Raw genomic sequence first — 20,951 nt, 5'->3', positions numbered from 1 at the left:
TTACCCTGTCCTCTTCTTGGCCATCACCAAAAACTCACCCTGGGGTTCATGTCCTTTGATGACTCATTCTCTTTTGGGAAAAGCTTTAGAGGAAAAAAGAAAAAAAGAAAAAGACAGGAGAGACTTGGGAGGTGGGCTTTTCCTGGAGGGTCTGGGGACTGGGGATGTGAAAATGGAATTCTAAGCTTTGCAGTCATCTTAAGCTGAGGTTGGAGAGTTGTGATTATAAAGACATTGCCATTAGTACAATTAATTTGGTGTATTTCTTCCACTCTCAGTGCTTGCCCTGTGCCCCCAAAGTGGACTTCTTTCTGCCATCAAAACATCTGATTTTAGGGTTTCTGAAAGTGATGTGGGATGGTGGATGAGTTCATGTTTTGAAGTAAGATAGACCCGGATCCATTTTTTCTCTCTCATACTTCCGGGCAGGTGGCATCAGGCACGCTCCCTTGTTTAAGGGTCAATGACCGCACTTGTGAAATAGGGTTAAAATGCCTGCCGGTCAGGTCTCCTGCTGTGCTGCCTGGGGACCTCATCTAGACACTAGATCTTTCCTGCCTCCCCTGTGTGTTTTCCTGACCTTGAGCCGGAGGGTGAGTGCTCTTGACAAGGCTGTCCCACTGCAGTCAAGGCTCCCTGCAGCCTCCTAGCCCCATCTTGTCTATCCCACCTCTCAGAGCCCCTTGCGCTGGCTGCGTCTGCAGCCTCAGCTGCTCCCCTGCTTCTTGGCTCAAGGCTGGAGTTTGTGCCTGGGCCATTTTCCTTACTGAAGACCCAGCGTACATCTTTTCTTGGTGGTCTGCGTTTTTCTCTCTTCTCCCAGACCTACTCACTTTCCTCCTCAGATAGTTGCCAGCCTTTGCTGACCGGGAGAGCAGCACTTAAGTAGACCCATGTGAAAACAGGCCTTCTTATTTGGCACTTCCATTGTTCCTGTGCTTTCTCTCCTTCTGCCTTTTCACCATTTCTCCTCACATCATTCAATTTTGATAGTTTTTGCTCCAGGCCCCGAAATATTTTCTTTACCATGTCATCTTTCCCACTGTACATTTTACATTTTCTGTATCGAGATTTGCATTTCTCCATTTGAGAAGACACAAACCTTCTTCTCCCTCTCAAATATGGATAGGGAAGTCATTGGGGAACCACCTAACCCGATGGCCACCCCTCTTTCCAAATGAAGGAAGGAATTAACATTAAATATGCTCTTACTGCATGCCAGGGGCTTTATTGAGAGCTGTGGGTGTCTCTCTGTTATCCCCATTTTAGATGAGCAGATTCGCTCAGAAAGGTTAAATCGCTTGCCCAGTCACACGTCTGGGCCTGTGTGATCCTAAAGAAGACCTGTGACCTTTCCCCTGCCTCGCAGTGTCTCTGGAAACCCCACTTCACTGCAGACAGCAGGGACGCTGGATACGTGGGGGATCTCGTGAGCACAGCAGCTGTCTGTGCAGGAGTCATTCTGTTCCCAAAGGAGGAGGACATCTCTGCCTCTCTACCTCTTCCTCAGCATCACTAGCTCTAGCATTTGTGGAAGGGCTTGATCCTTTCTCCATTTTGTCCTCATGACAGTAAGCACCTTCTCTTCCTAGGTCCATGTGGAGGACGGTTAGTATTGGAGTATTTTCTAGGTGCTTGGCTGTGGCTGCTACTCACGGAAGTGACTGAACTCACTGAACTCAAACTGAAGCCCCCAAAAGATTTCAGGGCAGGCCTTGCCAATCAGTTTAACGCAGCTCATAGTCATGGAAGGAAAAGCTGGTAGGATTCCAAAAGTTCAGGCTATGATGTCAGGAGGTGACCCTGGGATCTAATAGGGATTTTATTAGGAACATGGCGTGCAATTAAGATACCTCATTACTAGGGATATATTTGTCTTCTGGAAGAAGATCACAAGAATAGCATTTAAGATTCTTCATCTGGTTCCAGCCCACCCTCCCAGCTTTCCTCTAGCTATCTCTTCTCTTGCTTTGCTAAACCTACAGCATTTCATTCTTTCATTCATTCAACAAAAACAATATTTTATTAAGTTCATAATAGGTGCTAGACACTTCCAGGTGATGAAGATACAAGAGGAATAACACAAATATGGTCTGAATTATACAGATTGCTGTTCTCTAAATATTTCTGGTTGATCTTACTATCATTCCTCTGTCACAAAATTCCCTTTTCCTAGAAGATCCTTCTCCTTCTTCCTCTTCTCTGCCTTTGTATCTTGTAGACATCTCTTTACTATGCCCAGAAAAGACTCCTGGACTAGAAGAGGTTCCTCTGATCTCTAAAGTCTCATAGAATTTTGTTGCTATTTCTTTTAGATAATAGTACATGAAAATTAGCATTCATATATTCAGATATTTTTCTATTGATAAAGCATTTATGTAAGTACATATACACATACCTTGTTAGTGGTTCATAAAAGTTTCACAAAATAGGTATTAATGATATCCTCATCTTACAAATATCCTCATCTTAAGCTAAGGCTTAAAGAGGTTAAGTGACTTGTTCAAGGTTAGATAGAAGGAGAAAAGGTGAATTGTAGAACTCAGTCTTTTGTATGCCAAACCCCAGTGTTCTATGTGCCATGCTGGGTTTTGACTATTCTACTTTTATTAGACTTATTTATGGACCTATCCTGTCTCCTTAAGTGATTTTGTAAGCTCTTTATTCAATTTTGTGCACTTTACAGCGCCTAGTATATTGCCAGGCCCAGGCTAGATAATTGATAATAATTTGCTGAACAAATAAATGATTGAATGGATGAACTCAGAAGATTACTGGAGAGGTTGTTATAGAGTTGTTAGTCATGAACCTCCTGTATTTACTAAATAGGGTGGTTCTCTATGTTTGCATCGCAGGTTGAGTGTATTAAACTCAGTGTAGCTAGTGGTCTCCTGGTATCATTTGGAGGATGTTCCTGGCTGTGCTGAAATGTCTACTCACATGTTTGAAATTGTCACCTCTGGGGACTCTGTCTCCAGAGTCATGGTTAAATTACACTTGTTGCTTAGAAACTGGCTGCTTAGTCCTTCCCCTTTAGCATACCAGCATGAATTTGTTTATTTATTGGTGTTCAGTGGGAACATTCTAACAAGGTATAGGCAAGTGCTTTCAAGGCCTTTGCAGGAAGGCCACATTTCATTTCACAGAAATTAAAAGATCGAGATGGCAGATGTGTAATGGTACCATGACAGTGGCTGACGTTGGGGGGGGGGGTGGTGGTAGGAGGTTGGAAGTAGTGGTTGCAAAGAACAAATAAGCACTGGCTTGGGGATGAGTTAATGTGTCACTTCACTCAGGAAAATTGCCAAGAGCCTCAGGGAAATGCCTGTGTTGACAGCTGCTCACCTAAAATTGACTGGTAAATCTGGAAGACCACCCAGTTAATCAGAATCAACTTATGGAGGACCTCTGGTGCAAGAGGTATTTAGATTGGATATTGCCATGTGGCTTGTGGCCAATTTTTGATGATCCCTTTTATGCATTATCTGTGTATTCATTAGGAATGTTTTCTGAACCCAAAGTTGGTCTCACAAATATTAATTTTATGGGAAGAATAAAACAAAATATTTGAAGTTAGGACTATTTTGGAAAATCCAGGACCCATGTTTACTCCTTATTTTTTCTTGTTCTTCCTGATACACTTGGTCATTGGCATAGAATCTTATATGTTAATTTGACACTTTACTGGTTTATAAAGTGCTTTCACAAACATTATTATCAGCTTAATTTTCCTCAAGCATAGAAATTCATTCATTTAGCACTATCAAAAACTTTTGGGCCCTGAACTCTGACCTGAGTTAAGCCTAAATAAACCAGATTCTGCACAAATAGGAGCTACTTCAGCTGCCTTTTCCTGTCTTTCAGTGCTGTCATTAAAAATGTCTCAACGCCCAAGCATCTTCGAAGTACCTTCTAATGTTGTTTTGCTTATTGGCCTAGGCCAAAAAGTGAAAGGGTGATTTGGCATTGATCTTCAGTGTCTGTTACATTTGGATCTTTTACTCACCTTGGACTGGGGATAGGAAGCGAAATACAACAAAAGAAGCTTTTTGCATACATTTATTAAATAATGTTAAGTTGATGGGACCTAAAATAAAGCGCCCTGGTACTGAGAAAGGAAAATTCCTATCTGACTTTGGTTTGAATTTTCTCTTCTCCCAAGAAAACGGATAGTGTTTTAGTTTCCATAGAGCTACCTACCCTCCAACTGAGCGGCCTGAGCAGTAACTCTGCATTTCTAAGTTCAGAGTAGAAAGTGCACAGCTCTGCAGTTCTGGTTCTGAAAAGTAGGCAAACAGTGAATAGTGAAAAGAGAATCAACTCTAGTAGTGTCAGACTAATTCAAACCCCACTTTGACAACTCCTACTTATATAATGTGAGAAAAGCCTTTTATTTATGCCTCACCTCAAGTTTCCTTATTTGTGAAATGGCAACAATAATGTCTACTTCATAGAGTTTCTGTGACAATTACAGGAGATAAGGTATATATAAAGTTCTAGAGTAGTCACTTCTCTTTCTTTTTTTGCTTCTATCTTCTTCTTCTTCTTTTCTTTTTTTTTCTTGCTCTGTTGCCCAGGCTGGAGTGTGGTGGCGTGATCATAGCTTACTATACCCTTGAACTCCTGGGTTTAAGTGAACCTCCCGCCTCAGCCTCCCAAGGAGTAGCTGGGATTACAGGCATGCACTGCCATGCCCAACTAATTTTGTATTTTTTTGTAGAGACAGGGTCTTGCTGTGTTGCCCAGGCTGGTCTCAAACTCCTGGGCCAAGTGATCCTCCTGCCTCGGCCTCCCAAAGTGCTGGGATTAGAGATGTGAGTCACCATGGCTAGCCTGCTTTCACTTTCAAAGCATGCAGGAACACTAGAGATTGAACCTGTAATGGCATTGAGCCTTGTCTGCTCAAAAAGAAATAGATATAAAAAATTGCTGCCACCACTTTTTTGTAGACTCTTTAAAAGGCTTAGATCTCAGGGATGACTTTCGGTCCTTGCTGTGGTTCTGTGTATCGCTGAGAGGGGTGCTTGTTGTTAGGTGGAGAGTGCTTTAGGCAGCTGGCGAGATATGTGCTCTTAGTCTCCTTAATTGGCTTATTGGCATGGGAATCGCAGGCTTCAGGTTACCTCCCCCCCACTCTTCCCAAATAGAACTTGGAGGGCACGGAGAGCTCAGGGACTCCATTCCATTACTAAAGTCATCTAACGGCTCACTTTAGTGTTTGCTATCATCATAGTTTTAGTTTAATCCAACCTGGGTTATAGTTTATTCCCTTGAAGCTCTGGACTGAGTATCAAATTTGGGCTCAGTCCGTACTCAGGTCGGTGCCAAATGCTCTGCTTCTGCCATATTTAGATTACTCTATGAAAGTTTCATCACCGGCTTTCTCTAAGCTGCTGATAAAATCTGACAGCCGAGAACCAATTCCCACTGCAGAGGTCCTCTGGAAATAGGAGTTTAACTTATGCCTGGTACAGAGAGTGCTGCCTGGGTCATAAGATTCTGATATTTGCCCTGGGGTAAATGGGAGCCCTGAGATGGCCATGGGAATTTTGATTTTAGAGACTTTGGGACTTATGAACTAGACCAAGGAGTGGCTGCCCTACTAATATCAGATGGGAGATGACACTCAATGTGGTCATGTACCAGTGTTTGGCAGAAAAAAAGAATCAGATGAAGTGTTTGATTATCATCTGGATGTTTCAAGCTATTTTCTTCCTTGGAGAAAATATGACAGCTGAGGTACAGTCTTATGGAAGTGGCACTGTGCATCTAATCTCAGAAAATTCTACATCTTTATCTGACTCTACAGTCATCTTCTACCACCTGTCTTCCACACTGAAACCAGGCCTGCACACATCATTCATACAGGACATGTGGCAAAGCATTAAACTGAGCCCATGGAATTCATAGTCTGGAGGGAAGACTATTGCCTTCATGTAAACAAAGACTAGTATGCAGAGAGTAAAGTCTAAAAATCCGTATTCTGATACCCAAGATCCTCTTAGAAAGTAAACTCTATGTGGTCAGAATGTTTTTTTTTTTTTTTTTTTTTTTTTTGAGACAGAGTCTCGCTTTGTTGCCCAGGCTAGTGTGAGTGCCGTGGCGTCAGCCTAGCTCACAGCAACCTCAAACTCCTGGGCTCGAGCGATCCTTCTGTCTCAGCCTCCCGAGTAGCTGGGACTACAGGCATGTGCCACCATGCCCGGCTAATTTTTTTATATATATATCAGTTGGCCAATTAGTTTCTTTCTATTTATAGTAGAGACGGGGTCTCGCTCTTGCTCAGGCTAGTTTCGAACTCCTGACCTCGAGCAATCCGCCCGCCTCGGCCTCCCAGAGAGCTAGGATTACAGGCGTGAGCCACCGCGCCCGGCCTGAATGGTTTTTTTTTTTTTTTTTTTATTTCCTGATGTCCCAAGAGTATAGAAAGGTGACCAGCACATAGTCGATGTTCAATATATGGTCATTTGGTCAAGTTGAACCTGACTTTCCATCTTCATTCCCCGCTCTCCTTACATACTCTAAACTCTGGCAATACCAGTTTGCTTGTGATTCTCTAAAAATACCAAATCCTTACACATGCTAGTCTCAGTATCTGAAATTCTTTCTCCATTATTTCTTTGACTATTGATATTGTACTTATATTTCAAGTCTGTACTCAAATGTCACTTCATGAAGTCTTCTCAATCTTCTTATTACTGATTTACTTCCTCTTCAAAGCTCCTTAACACTTTGCTGCTACCTTTGCTGGAGTACCTATCACAGTCAGCCTTCTTTGACAGTTTCTGTATCTGCCTACCAGCTTCTGAGCTCCTTCAGAGAAAGAACCTGTTTTATTTGTCTTGGCCCATTAACATATAACCTGGGCAATTCAAAGAAGAAATGTTTGGTGAAATAAAAATGGAATTAAATGTAGTCATGTGTCCTTGAACTCCTTAGGCAGTAGGATTGATGTAACCTGGACTTTGGAATGAATCATACATAAAATGGAGACAATAGTAATAACTCTTAAATTTTTTAAGTACTAAGTGATGTTATGCATGTAAAGTCTTAGCAGAGTGATTGACAAATAATAAGAGCTCAATAGATGTTGACCATAACTCTTTGGGATAGTTCTTGTGAGCTCATATTCATCTCACTGTCCAAAGTCAATAACATTGTTATCAACAGAATCATTAGATTATGGGGTTTTTAAAATTTAAAATAATTCTTATCTTCTTTTTTCTTTTTTTTTACTTTTTTTTTTGGAGACAGAGTCTCACTCTGTTGTCTGGCTAGAGTGCCATGGCATTAGCCTAGCTCATAGCAACCTCAAACTCCTGGGCTCAAGCAATCCTCCTGCCTCAGCCTCCCGAGTAGCTGGAACTACAGGCATGGGCCACCACACCCAGCTAATTTCTTCTATTTTTAGTTGCCTGGCTAATTTTTTTCTATTTTTTAGTAGGGACAGGGGTCTTGTTCTTACTCAGGCTGGTCTCGAACTCCCAACCTCAAGTAATTCTCCCACCTTGGCCTCCCAGAGTGCTAGGAGTGCACGTGTGGGCCACCATGCCTGGCCTAGATTATGTTTTATTATAAAGATGTAAATATCATTCTTATTGTGCAGGAAGGTATGTTAGACCCCTAACCCCTAATAATAAAGACAAGGAAACCAAGGCCCCATGAACCAAAGAGACTTTTAAAGGTCCCACTGCTGGTGAGTAGCAGAGCCCCAGGAGTAAACGTGTTTCATTCACTGACTGTAGTAATGGATGATTCCTCAAAATTATCTGTTAAGCGGAGATGCAAATCACCTGATAGGCTGTAAAATATCTTTTAATAATGTCTAATTTTGATATTGTGTTCATTAAAATAAAAATGTATGCAGTTTAGGCCTTTTCTATGTGTGGGAACCAAATAAACTTATTGTGGTTAGTTTGCTGTTGTTAGACTTGGTGGTCTCTAAGCTGCACTACTAATCCATCTATTAAACATTAGAGTTAAAAGGGACTTTACAGCATGTGTAATTAAATGTGCATGTGCTGTGCTATAAAGATTAAGGAAATTGTGGACCAGAATAGTCATGTGACTTGGCTAAGATTAAACATGTTTAAGCCATTTTAGTTGTGGGGATGGTTAAAATAGTTGAGGGCTGTTGCAGAATTGTCAGCTGCTTTGGCCAGGGTTGAACATAGTATGATCTTGGAAAGGTCTGATCCCTGGGTCAGGAGGCAGAAGACCTATGTTCTAGTCCTTGTTAGTTTTCAATTTCTCTTAGTTTCAATTTTCTCATCCACAAAATAGACATAAAAGTATATGCTATGTCTAGCTTATCCATCAGAAGGCTATATTAGATAATGTATAAAATAAAAATTAAGAAACTTTTATTATTATTGCTAGAATGAGAATTGAACTCACTCTAAGCTAAACTCAACTTTCTGTGGGAATTTAGTGTTACAGCATTCATTTTGTCAAAGTGAAATAGGTCAGAGATAGACAGAGAGTGACACTATGAACTGATGATTAAAAGCTTTTTTTAAAGGATTTTTTTGGAATGGGAATAGATATGTTGGTTTGACCCTATGAATCACATGATGTTCTCCAGTGACTTGCAACTGGCTCAGTGTTAGGTTCCCTAAATTTTCTCCTTTAACTGCCTTGGTTACCTGTAACATTTTATGTTCCTGATTTACTGAAACCTCTCTTGTTGAAATACTATTCATAAGAGGCATCTGATAGCCAAGAAATTCTTCTGGGTCATTCAAATGAGTTTCTAATGGTTAGTTTTTGAAGACAGAAAGTCACAAATTGCCCAGAATAAACAAACTTGAAAACACAGAGATGTTTTTTCATCTTCAAGGGACTGATTATGTTTCTGAATGGATGATCTGATTTGATTAAAATAACCAGCTATGTGTTTCTTACATTTGTGACTTAGGTAACTTGATTATACATTCTAATTAATAGCTAAAATTTTTTATCTGGTTAGCCAAAATATTTTATATAACTATAACTTAGACATGTATTTTACAAAGGATTAAATTTTATTTTTACCTAGCCTATTGATCTTGACTCTGAGATTACTATTTTAAGGGTATTGTAGGGTAGCTTACCTCACAGGTGGCACTAACTCCTCTCAAAGTTTTTAAAAGCTATATAAAATATACCATTAATTTTATTTCCAAACTATGATACTAAGAAGCAATCAAGAATGGAAAATTGCATGGTGCATTTGCGTTATGGTGAATGTGGGCTGGTGCCTACATCCTGTATATAAAAGTCACTGGGCTCTATTTTGTGAGGGAGGAAGAATCTAGAAGTTCAGAGTATTTCCAGGGAAACAAATAACTGTCTCTGAAAATCCTCTTCATGGGCAAATACCACCTATTCCTCCACAACCTTATTCACTTCCTGCCCAGAAACGATGGGTTCCCCAGGACTGTCCCAACCCTTTCAGATCCCTTTGTTTTCTGGACTCCTATGAGACATCTGAGACAGTAGTTAATGGTGTGGAAAACTGTGGTAGTGATTTGTGTTGGTCTCTGACTACGAACGCTCCCAGTCTCCACCGCACTGTAAATGCTTTAAGGGGGCAGCTCATCGTGTACTTTGGTATTTCTCAGAATCTAGCACAGTGCTGGGCACACAGTAAGCACTCAATAAACACATAATTAATCAACACTAGCTGGGAAACTTCTTAAGGTCTGGGATTCTGTTTCTAATTATCTACATGGTACCTCATCTAGGGCCATATGCTGATAGGTGCGTATTGATTGATTTGGTTGAAACTGTAAACCCTTAGAGAATACCCATTCAATTCTTTAACTCCTATGATAATGTGAATCTGAGCCCCCAGTTTTTTTTTCCTTGTTTAACTTGTGTTGCTCGAACAGTTTTAAATTTGATGCCTCTAATTGAGGTTACCCGGGTTATCACTTGCATCCCAGAAGATTCTTATATTCTTCAAGATATTAGAGGTAGAAGAGGTTCTAAAACATTTCAGTTCAATCCTTTTCATTGCACAAGGAAGAAATAGGCCCCTGGTGGTTAAATTACTTGTCAAAGGTTATTTGTTAATCCATTTGATGTTACATTTTGAGTCCCTATTTAATTCCAGGTGATATAGTGAATTAAGAGTCTCTTATTCCCTAACTCTCCAGACATAGCCCCCATTCAAATCCAAACCTCAACTTGGCTACCATCAAATATTTATCACTTAGTACAGCGATACCTTTCCATACCCTCCCCTTTCCTCAACATATACTGGAGAAATATGTCAAAAATTGCTGCTGGGCCCTACTAAGGGTATATATTTCCAACTGTTTTTGTAATCGTGGTACACTGTGGTGAAGAGATTTGTAAAACTTTACTCCCAAGGATAGGGCAAGACTATATTTTTAAAATATTGTTTTGAGAAGCTTTTGAAAAAGTTACAATATTCATGATAAGTGAGGAGACCTTGGAATATCACAGAAACAAAACACAACTGAGGAATCCATGTCTCAGGTCAATTGAATGACTGTGTTTGGCTCAGTGTGTGATGACACGACTCTGCTACTGAGTAGCATATAGAATCAGGCCAGGGTCGAGATTGTCACTCAGCAGCAGCAGCAGCTCTCATCTTAGATAAGTAGTTCTACTTTTCTGCACTTAAAGGAGACCAAAAATAGCTGCTGCTTAGCCCAAGGCTTAAAATTATGTGCTTAGACATGTAAAACCAGTTATAAAACCTTATAGGTTTTTTTTTTTTTTTGGATGAAGATAGTAATTGGACTAGTGATTGTGGATAAACTAAGGTTTCTGGTCAGAAACATCTCTTGTATTTCGGAGCTTGGTTCAGTTCTCCAGCAAACTGACTATATTCAGAAACGACAGGCGAGGAATTGAGGAGGATGGAGAGGACTGACACTTTTCTCACTCTGAGCACTTTATTCCCTGTGGGCTTTGACAAAACTGTGAGGTATTCTTGCCAGAGATGCTGTCTGGGTTTGAGAAAGAAAAATATCTTGGATAAACATAAAGAAAAATAAAGGAACCATGGGATGTGTTGTTCGTAGGTCCATAAACCTGCTATAGGTAAGTGACATGGGCAGCAAGGTGGTCTGGCATTCGGTCTCATTCTTTTTCCATCTTAGTAGTGTTGACTTAGACTGATGCCTAAGAAGCTCTGACCCTGGACAGAATTAAAAAGTCACTTGTCAGAGTAAGACACTGCTGTTCCAACCTTACTCATGTATATATTTATTTACAGGAAAGCAATCAGAATCCTAGACATTAATGATGTGTTAAAGAAATGGGTTCTTAGTTTTGGTTTGCAGTATCATTTGACCTAAGAAAGTTATACTAGCTAATGTGAATTTGGAAAATCTTAAGACCTATAATTCTTGACATCAGGCTCTTAAAAGTGAGTTTTTTAAATATCAAAAAATTCTTCTTGGGTAGTTCTGATTCCAGCTTGCTCCTTCAGTCTACTTCCTGTCTCCCCACCCCACCTGTCTTCACGAGTACAGAAGACACGGGAAAGGACCATCTGGCCCAGCATGCCAACTTTTTATTTGGTTGCTCTCAATCCCACCTTCCTGTTTGGATCACCCCTCCCCTCTGCCCATACTTCAGAAACCAATCAAGGCGTCTCCTGAGCTCATTTATTCGCTTTGTTTCAATTGCCTTCTTGGGTAACTTTTTCCATATGCTTATATACTTGCCTCACAACAGAGATTTTTTTTCCTCATCCAAAAATGGCCTGATTGGACTCTTAGGAAAAACCATTTACTCCAATATATGACAAAGTGCTTCTAAAGACCCCAAACAGATTTTCATTACTTTTGATGGCCAGGGCAGATATAAGTAGAGGAAAAATTGCTGTGTTTAAAAATAACTGACTGATGGGCAGTGACGCTGAGTGGTATGCAATTGAAGAGCAAGTTGTCATTAGCACTGAAAATTTACTCCTCCCAGTGAAATAGTCTAATTTATATTTTTTACCTATTGTCTGTAATTATTATTTTACTTTAATTTGGCATTTATTGCATCACCCCAGTTTGGCCTCATTCCCTTCAACATGGTGACATTAGTACTTAGTGCTCTTTATATTGCCTGTTGTGGACCAGTTTTCTTCAGCTGTTGCCAAAGCTTACTAAAATGCCAGATGTCATGTTGGAAACACAAAACCTGAAAGAAGGTCATAAATCACAAAAACAAACCATAAAAAAATAATAAAATACCCTGAATGCTGTGCTCTGGAGCTTCCCACCTTTCAGTCTCCTTTTGTTCACCCCTCTCCCCACTTTACTGCATCCCCCAACTCCCTCCCCATCTTTTAAGGCCAGGGGTGGGAAAGGGGGAGTGCTGCTGCAGTTTCTCACCTAAGGCTTGATTGTCTATTTTGCAGATTCTGAGCAGAGCACTGGTTCAGACTCTGAGGTGCTCACCGAGCGGACTTCCTGCTCCTTCAACACTCACACTGACCTGGCCTCTGGTGCCGCAGGCCCTGTGCCTGCTGCCATGTCTTCCATGGAGGAGATTCAGGTGGAGCTGCAATGTGCTGACCTCTGGAAGAGGTTCCATGACATTGGAACCGAAATGATCATCACCAAAGCAGGCAGGTAAGGACAAATTCTTTTGAGTGGCCTGATTCAAAGAATCTACAGAAGTAGGAGCCATTGCATACCCCCCCCCCCATTTATTTGTGGTAGCATCAGTGAACCCAAAGCAACTCACACTCGCTTTGCTGCATTTGGACATCATGGTAAAATGGTCCTCTTGTGCATACTGTGATCTTTGCTGTTTTCCTCCAAGGGCCACTCAAATCTAAATCACCTCTACCCGCACAAACATTTTCCACCTACAAATGTATTTCAGCTAATACTGGAGGCCTGGAGTATCGCAACAGCCAAAAGGTAGATTTCCAAAGCAAGTGTTTACTTCATCATTCAAAGTTTTCAAGAAGTTTGCTTCCCAAACAACAGCTTGCATCTTTTATGACACTTAAAACAATCAGATGCTTTTGTAAGAATTTTCTTTTTTTAAGAATTGGGCTTTGTACATCTTCTGAGTCCTGTTTGTTGGTCCATTGTATTTTATTGTTGACTTGAAATTATTACAAAACTTTAACAGCAACCCATGGGATCTCTTGAAAACGTATTTATCTAGAATAACGAAATTTTAAAAACACAGTTTCTCTTGAAATAGGCACTTTTAGTCAATATACTCCTGTATTGGCATCTTTCAATTTTTCATAGTTGGGTAACTGTTTTGTGCTGGACACTCAACATATGACATTGAAACTTCACAGGAATCCTGTGAAGGAGGATATGATCATCTAATACATGGGTTAGGATGCAGAGGCCAAAAGAAGTTAATTAACTAAGGCACAAGGGTAGTAAGGGGCAGCTCTAGAATTCTATGTAAATCTATGTGGTTCTAAAATGATGGTCTCAACTATTTATAACCCTGCACTATTAAGAAATGGTTGTAGTTTTTGCCCCTTACATTAAAAATGAAAGTGATTTAGATAAAACTAAATTTGGAGGAAGCCTTTGAGGATGTAGGAATAGTTAAGTAAAATTAAGCAAAAACAATTATGCTACTTTCATGTTTTCGAAGCCAGTCTGAATAGTCTCACTTGTCATGTGGACCAAAAGATCCACCTCACTGCTTATAAGCTATTTTTATAAATATTGTCTTTTGAAGTAAAAGAATATTTTGATTGGGTCCAGTTCACCTACCTGTATGCCTAGAGAGAAATATCCCATTACAATAAGACATCACAAAAGCATGAAGTTTAAATGAATTTGAAATCTTGTTCACTTTTGTTCTCTTCTGGAACTCTTTTCCTTCACTAAACTTTATAGTGGATGAAACCATTAAACTAGGACTTCCTAGGTGGAGCAACTTTGTAGGAGAATTACTTTCAATGCCATCTCTTTTTTGTTGCTTGAATCTTAGTGTACTCTGGTTCTACATTTTGTGGTGCTAAAACTTGGAAGAAAACAAAGCAATTCAAGGGAAAATTTCTTGTTTTTTTCCCCTCACTCTCACATAACCCTCACATAACTCATTTTGTAATTTTTCTGTACTATTTTCTTCTCAACACCTCTGGTTTTACAAATTCACCTTGATACCCAGAGACATTAACATATTCCCCAGCACAGACCTACAATTTGTTCTTTAGTTATATTGAACTCCTTTGTTTAGGTTTAGAAACTACATTCGTCACTTCTCTATTTTATTGCTCAGCTGTTGCTGTTGCTACACGTGATTCTGGTTAGATAATTCTGAAACAACTCAGAAGCATACAAAGAAGGCTTTCTCTTCTGCAAATTTTCTTTATCCCTCCCCATTCCCTTGGCCAACTCCTTCCTTCTCACTTCATTTTCATTCCTATGCAGTATTCTTTTTCATTTTAACTCCAGTTTCCATTGGTAATTACATATGACTGTCTATCTGTTTTCACACTCAGAAAATCTTAGTCACCATCTACCTCTTCCCACACCCCAAATTGTAATTCTGTTGATTCAGAGCTACTGCAGTCTATAGAGCTCTCAATCTTCTAACGGACCAACACAATCAGTATGATCAGCACCATGGACAGAGGTGCTCATAGGGATTAATGGGTTTGGAAGACAAAAGAACTGACCTAAATTTAGCCATAAAATTAAAAGCAAATACATCTCATTTTGTGAAATATGAAAGACTAATGTTTCTCCAGGGTGTCATGACTTCACTTCTGTGCTAAAATATTGACAAAAAGAAAAAGCAATGTTTGCAAAGTTTTTAAGAAGAGAATTGAAACTTAGTCATAGAATTTTAAAGCAGAAGGGCACCTTAGAGGTTATCTAGTCACTTTCCTTTGTTTTATAGATGATGAAGTTGAATGACTTATTCTAAGCCAGACAGCTCATTCATTTCAGAACCTGAATGCTGGGAAAAGATAGGTAGTATATTCACTCAAAGAAAGTCATATAAGTGTTCCAAGACAAAACAGAGATGGAATTTAAAAACATATAACCCTTTTTCTTGAAGCCATCAAGAGAAGAAATCTATTTAATGTAATATAGCCTCTGCAGGTGGCTGAGAGGAATATTTTTTTATCTCAGGAAGTAAATGAGAGGACTTTTGCCTCATCATTGACAAGATGACCTCCAAACAGAGCAGTTATAAACTTAGTGTTACTAAGAAGGGAATTACTGATCTGCATTTAAATTTTTGGAAATAATTAATGTGAATCAAAGTGCCTAACCTACAGTGTATGTTAGATTTAGTCATTATGAGAAGCCTACCATCAAATTTCATTAGCCCACCGTAAGACTAAAATATAAGGTTTTATAATTAAATTCGAGAGGGTAAGAAGAGAAAATTTAAAATGATATACCAACAGAAGCTTCTGAAAAGTAATAAAGTGGGAAAGACAGAATGGCTTTATGTTATTCTTTACAACTATTTATGAATTAGCCATCACCCCTCTTGAAGGTCTATGGTTTCTCTTGTGCTTTTCCTCAAATATGGTGAACATATCACTGCCATAGGACATTTGATTTTTGGGTTGCTTTTCCTGGATGAGTAGTGAGTGTGTGACTAGCACAGAGAACCTCTCATTTAGCCATCCAGCACACATTTGCAAGATGGCTGTCTGAGGTCAGGGTATGGTCTATGGCCGTGAAATGGAGCAAAGCCAATTAGGCCATATGTGGATCAAGACTGTGACCTTGACCTCATTAGCACTGTGTTCTGCCCAGCTCGACTAACTAGCCCCAGATGGTTAAGCTTAATGCAATGTTTTGTATACAAGTACCCTAGAGTAAGTACATTCAGGGAAATCCAAATTTTTGAACTGAGCCTTTTTATGTCTGGCTTGATATAAAAAAACTTGATGTTTTTCTTCTTTCTTATGGTTAAAGAAGAATGGTAAACTTTATTCTAGACTTGTTGAAACTCAATACCTCTTTTGGGCTGCTCCGCCTCCTCCTCTCTTCAATTATGAGAGAAGTTGTAAAGTGCTATATCCTGACCTTACTTGCTTTGGCAAGTTTAACAAGCCATTGTGGTAGAAACAAGGTATTGCCCAGAGGCCACTAGAATTCATTTGGTATTTGCTCCCTATTCTGCAGAGTCCTTCCTCTGACACACACGTTGACAGCCTGAGAACTTGCAGAAATTTTTCTACAGTTTTATGCATTAAAAAAAGGATGGCCCTTTGTTTGGGGACTGGTAGCACTCTTTTTCTTCTTTTCTTGAGAGATTATTTTTAGAGTGGTCATTTTCCAATAAACTCAATCAGTCAAAAATATTTTATGATGACCTACTATAAACTGTGATAAGCTTTTTGGGTAACGAGAAGAGTGTAAGTTATTGTACCCACCTTTAAGAAGATTATAACTAATAGAAAATGTATGCATGGATACACACACAACACACAGATCTCTATACATGCTTCTATATCACATTCAAGATTAACTGAAAATATAAATCAGGTATGGTATGAACCCTTTGAGTATATGAATCACCAAATTAAAAGTCAATTTAAGTTTAGAAAAGATGCTATTTCAGCAGTATAAGTCCCCAATGTATTTCATAGTGATAATTTCCAGAGTGAAAAAAAGTAACCAATTTTGAGAATTAGAAGACATTGGACTTTGGTGTGTTTAGAGTACATAATAAGAAAACACTCTTCAAGCTTTTACTTTTTCTACTTCTCCCCCTCTGATTGTGGAGGTCACTACTTTATTCCCCTTCATAGGAGGATGTTTCCTGCCATGAGAGTGAAAATCACCGGCCTCGATCCACACCAGCAGTACTACATAGCAATGGACATTGTGCCTGTGGACAATAAGAGATACAGGTAACAGTGAGTCTGGGATGTGGAATTGTGGGCATCACCAGCATTCCAAGATGCTTCTTTAAACTCGCTAGATAAAGCATTTTAACAAATGCACACTATAGGGAACAAGGAATGGAGGGTGTACCAATGGCCTGTGGCAGTGCACAAGCCAGGAAGTAGTAACTTTGGTCTGCGATCCTACTTGTATTTCCTAACAGAATGGGATTGTATAATGTCTCTTCCAGGGTAGCAAAAATAGAATGGATTTTAGGTCTAAAATTCATTCAGTTAACATTGAAAGCGATTAATATATTGAATGACTTGACTTATGAAAGGCTAAGTGAGTTGGGATGATTTATTTTGGAGAAGATAAGGAGGAAATGGACCAGTGCAGTACATTCAGTCATATATCTGATGGATCAGCCTGTAGATGATGGAGATGAAGAATAGGAGAATTAGGTAAGATTTCAAGAAGAACATCTACTTAGGGAGAATTACTGTTCATTAATGTGGGTTGTGAGTGAGTTTGTTAAATAACTTTCCCCTAAAGCCATTAAAAGCCAACATAGTCTCCATGTCTGTTGGATGGCTTATATGTAGTTGTGACTTATTTGACCTCTTAAAATATTAATAAAATCAGTGAATCATGGCTCATTTTTTGAAATATCTAAAGTCTGAGAAATTGGCCCTAAATCCATGAATCTGGAGGCAAGAGATGAATGGAGAAGGCCGGGACTATTACGGCAAGGGGAGAGAGCTGGCCGAGAGAGACATGGTCTGGATTGCGGGACATAGGAGAGAGGATGCTTCTTGTCTGGTTTATAGGGCCTTGGGAGTTGTGATTTGGACCGAGCACCTCTGTTTGTCAGGGTCCAGGTCCTATGTGGTCATTTAGAAGTGAGAAACAGGAATTGCCAGATCCACAGACACAGCTCTTCAGAACTATGGGAAAGTGGGCAAAGTCTGGAAAATGGACTTCCTTTACTACAAACAGCATTGCATTTCCAGTGGCTTTGTGGGAAACCAATGTGGAAGATGATGAAGTTTAACACGAGGTTCATCAAAGAAAACACTAACTAGGAATATTTGGTGGTATTTCTGGGAATGGTTGCACTAAGGAAAAGGCCCTCCGTTCTCATAAGAATGCCTCAAAATTCAGATTCTTAGCAAGGAAATGGTTAACCCAGTGAGGGGAGTGGAGGGTCTCTGCACATGGCTGCATTTTATAGGACAATATGGAAGATGTTTTTAATAAGGAACAAAATCCTGAACAAGTGGCCAAGGGATTATATGGTTTGCATTTGTAAGGTGAAAGGTTGCAGTAAAATGTCTTTTCCATAGCTAGACATGTGAGTGCAGGCTGCGTGTGCGCACACAGGGGTGCATGGCAAGGAGAGAGGGAAGAAAGGAAAAAGGCTGTGAGAATGTTTTCCTCGTGAGAGCTGTAGCTTTGATCATTAATTGCAAAACTTCTCGCCCTCCCCCACCATCTTGTTGTCCACTTCTATCTACACTTCATTTTCCCTGATTATCTGCCCTTCTCATTTTCTCCTCTGGTTCTCTGCTTCACTCCCATTACTTCTCCATTCCTGTCACCTCTTTGTCTCTCCGCTTTCTTGTCTCAACTTGTTTCCTGGGCCTCTGTCCCCTCTCTGCATGTGTCTCTGAATTCTCTTCTCTTCCCCTCCCACGCAGATATGTGTATCATAGCTCCAAGTGGATGGTGGCCGGCAATGCTGATTCCCCGGTGCCCCCAAGAGTTTATATACACCCTGATTCTCTAGCTTCTGGAGACACCTGGATGAGACAGGTGGTCAGTTTTGACAAACTGAAGCTGACCAACAATGAATTGGATGATCAAGGACATGTGAGTCAAAGAATCCCATCTCCCCTTTCCTATCTGTTCCCCTTTTTGCTTTAGACATGAGTAGCCCCAGGCTTTTTCAAATCAGTAAAATAAGAATCTCTATGCCACTTTAAGTCATGTTAAGTAAGTAAGCGTAGACGTTCTTTCTCCAGTTCAATTTCATTTATTACAAATCTAACAGTTAGCAAACATCTGCTATGCATCAGGCTGTGTTTATCAGACAAAGTCCTTGTGCTCCAGGGACTTACAGTCTAGTCAGGGGGGCAGTACAGAAACACAAGACAAATTAAACAATGGTAAAAGAAATCACAACATTCAGTAGAATAACTCACAAGGCAATAAACTAGAGGAAACAATAGAATATCAGTTTTGGCTGATTTGTCAAGAAATTTATGAATTTATAAGAGAGAACTAAGTTTTAAGTCTTTCCAGGTTATAATTGGAGCACCTGATGTTATTAATTTATCTTTGACAGTGAAACATGTACTGAATTTTCCCTGAGTGCTGGTATCTGTACTGGGTGCTATGGGAAGATTGAAGAAGCTAAAACCATAGCTCCTATCTTTAAGGAAATGACAAAAAAAGGAAATGACAATTTTCTGAGAGAGTGAGAACACATGTTTACCATTCACTCCTAAAGGACTTAAAAGAATGTTAATAAATTCAATTATGTATGCAAATAATGACACATGGAGTTTACAGACAGCATGAACCCATGCTGAAAATTTGAAGGTAGAGGGCACAACTTGTCACATAGCAGAGGTTTTGAGACCTTTTAGTGAAGTGTTGTCCACTGGTACTAGAACCATCATTCAGCATTTATCCAATGAAAGCAAACATATGACATCTACCATCCATGATAAGCACGCCCTACTATATGGTTCTATGTAATGCTCTCCAATCACTTAGTCCTTCCTGCCATGGGCAAGTACACTGATTTCCAGTTTCCTGTACATTCTACCCCCAATCTATGCTCTTCCGGTAACGCTTCCATCCTGTGATTTATTTTGCATTAAGAGCTTGAAAAAATGTAGGGACGTTAAAGTCCGTATGTAATTCCCCTTCTCATTTCAGATCATTCTGCACTCTATGCACAAATACCAGCCTCGAGTTCACGTGATTCGCAAGGACTTCAGCAGTGACCTTTCCCCCACCAAGCCTGTCCCTGTTGGCGATGGGGTGAAAACCTTCAACTTTCCTGAGACTGTGTTCACCACAGTCACGGCCTATCAGAACCAGCAGGTAAGAGGTTGCCTTTGAGAATCTCCTGCTGCATCTGCTTTTAAAACAGTTTATTCTTGCTTTTGGCAAGAAATGCTTAGTCCTTCTACATGGCACTGAGGAGAAAGAAGGAAAGACATCGGTCTTGCAGTGCACATGAGGCATTGGTGATGACAATGTGTTATGCCTAGTAACAGTTTGCATGGTCTAGATTTAGATCAGAGAAGAGATCTTGACCAAGAGGACCAAACCACCTAAGTTCTTTTCATGTTTCTCTGTACTTACACATGTGATCATGGTTTCTACTACATGGTAGCAAATGATCCTCATCATTTGGAATTCCTTTGCAAATATGGGGGTTTGATTGGTGCCTTCTCTCTTATCTGCAGTTTTCTATATATCCCTCTACCAGGCTACATCAAAGTCATCAAGTCTTTCAAACTCTATTTAAGACCCACCTCTTCCATTTACACTTTCAGACTAAATTTACCCCCATGTGAACGCCAGCCACTTCCTAAGATCTGTAAGTTTTTATCTGTGTAATATGTTCATTCATTCCATAAATAGTTATTGAGAGCTTACTATGTCCCAGGCATAGCAAAGAAACAGAGCTGATGAAGATGCATTTCTTCCTTAAGAACAGTTTTAGCTGAATACAAGGCACATAAATACGTGACGATAGTACAATGGAATAATTCAATGACAGAGATGTGGACAGAGTGTTTCTTGGTTTGGTGAATAAGGGAAGCTTTCCTCAGAAAGTTGACACTTTTTCTAACACTGGCAAAAAAAAAAAAAAAAAATGAACTAGCCAGAAGAAGACAGGAGAAATGTGGATGGGGGGAGGCAAGGTAAAGGAGAAGCCAAGTCTGGAATTATTGTGGGTATTCTAAACATTGTTCTTTTTTTTAAGGAAGGTGGCTAGGTAGTTTTATAATGAGCTCACTTTATGAATTTACTCAAAGTTACATGTGAATCCAATTTTTGTAAATTAGATTGCATTTAATATTTTGGCAAATTGTCTAATTAATAGTCTCCTACAGTAAACCTTTTCTGAAACAAAGA

At 39.7% G+C, this 20,951-nt stretch overlaps 1 protein-coding gene across 3 annotated transcripts in view; it reads left to right on the top strand.

The window, feature by feature from the left end:
* The window catches only part of TBX15 (T-box transcription factor 15), a 105,505-nt gene that overhangs the window by 44,902 nt on the left and 39,652 nt on the right, over nt 1-20,951 (top strand). For all 3 annotated transcript variants that reach the window (XM_012761841.3, XM_076000019.1, XM_012761842.3), the window contains exons 2-5: nt 12,371-12,584; nt 16,718-16,819; nt 18,494-18,665; nt 19,740-19,907. In XM_012761841.3, the coding sequence (XP_012617295.1) occupies nt 12,371-12,584; nt 16,718-16,819; nt 18,494-18,665; nt 19,740-19,907 (656 nt within the window). The remainder of the gene's footprint in view (nt 1-12,370; nt 12,585-16,717; nt 16,820-18,493; nt 18,666-19,739; nt 19,908-20,951) is intronic.

The sequence above is a fragment of the Microcebus murinus genome, chromosome 2 (assembly GCF_040939455.1).
Source record: "Microcebus murinus isolate Inina chromosome 2, M.murinus_Inina_mat1.0, whole genome shotgun sequence".
Taxonomy (NCBI): domain Eukaryota; kingdom Metazoa; phylum Chordata; class Mammalia; order Primates; family Cheirogaleidae; genus Microcebus; species Microcebus murinus.
Note: the sequence above shows the minus strand (reverse complement) of the source record. Positions and strands in the feature narration are given on the sequence as shown.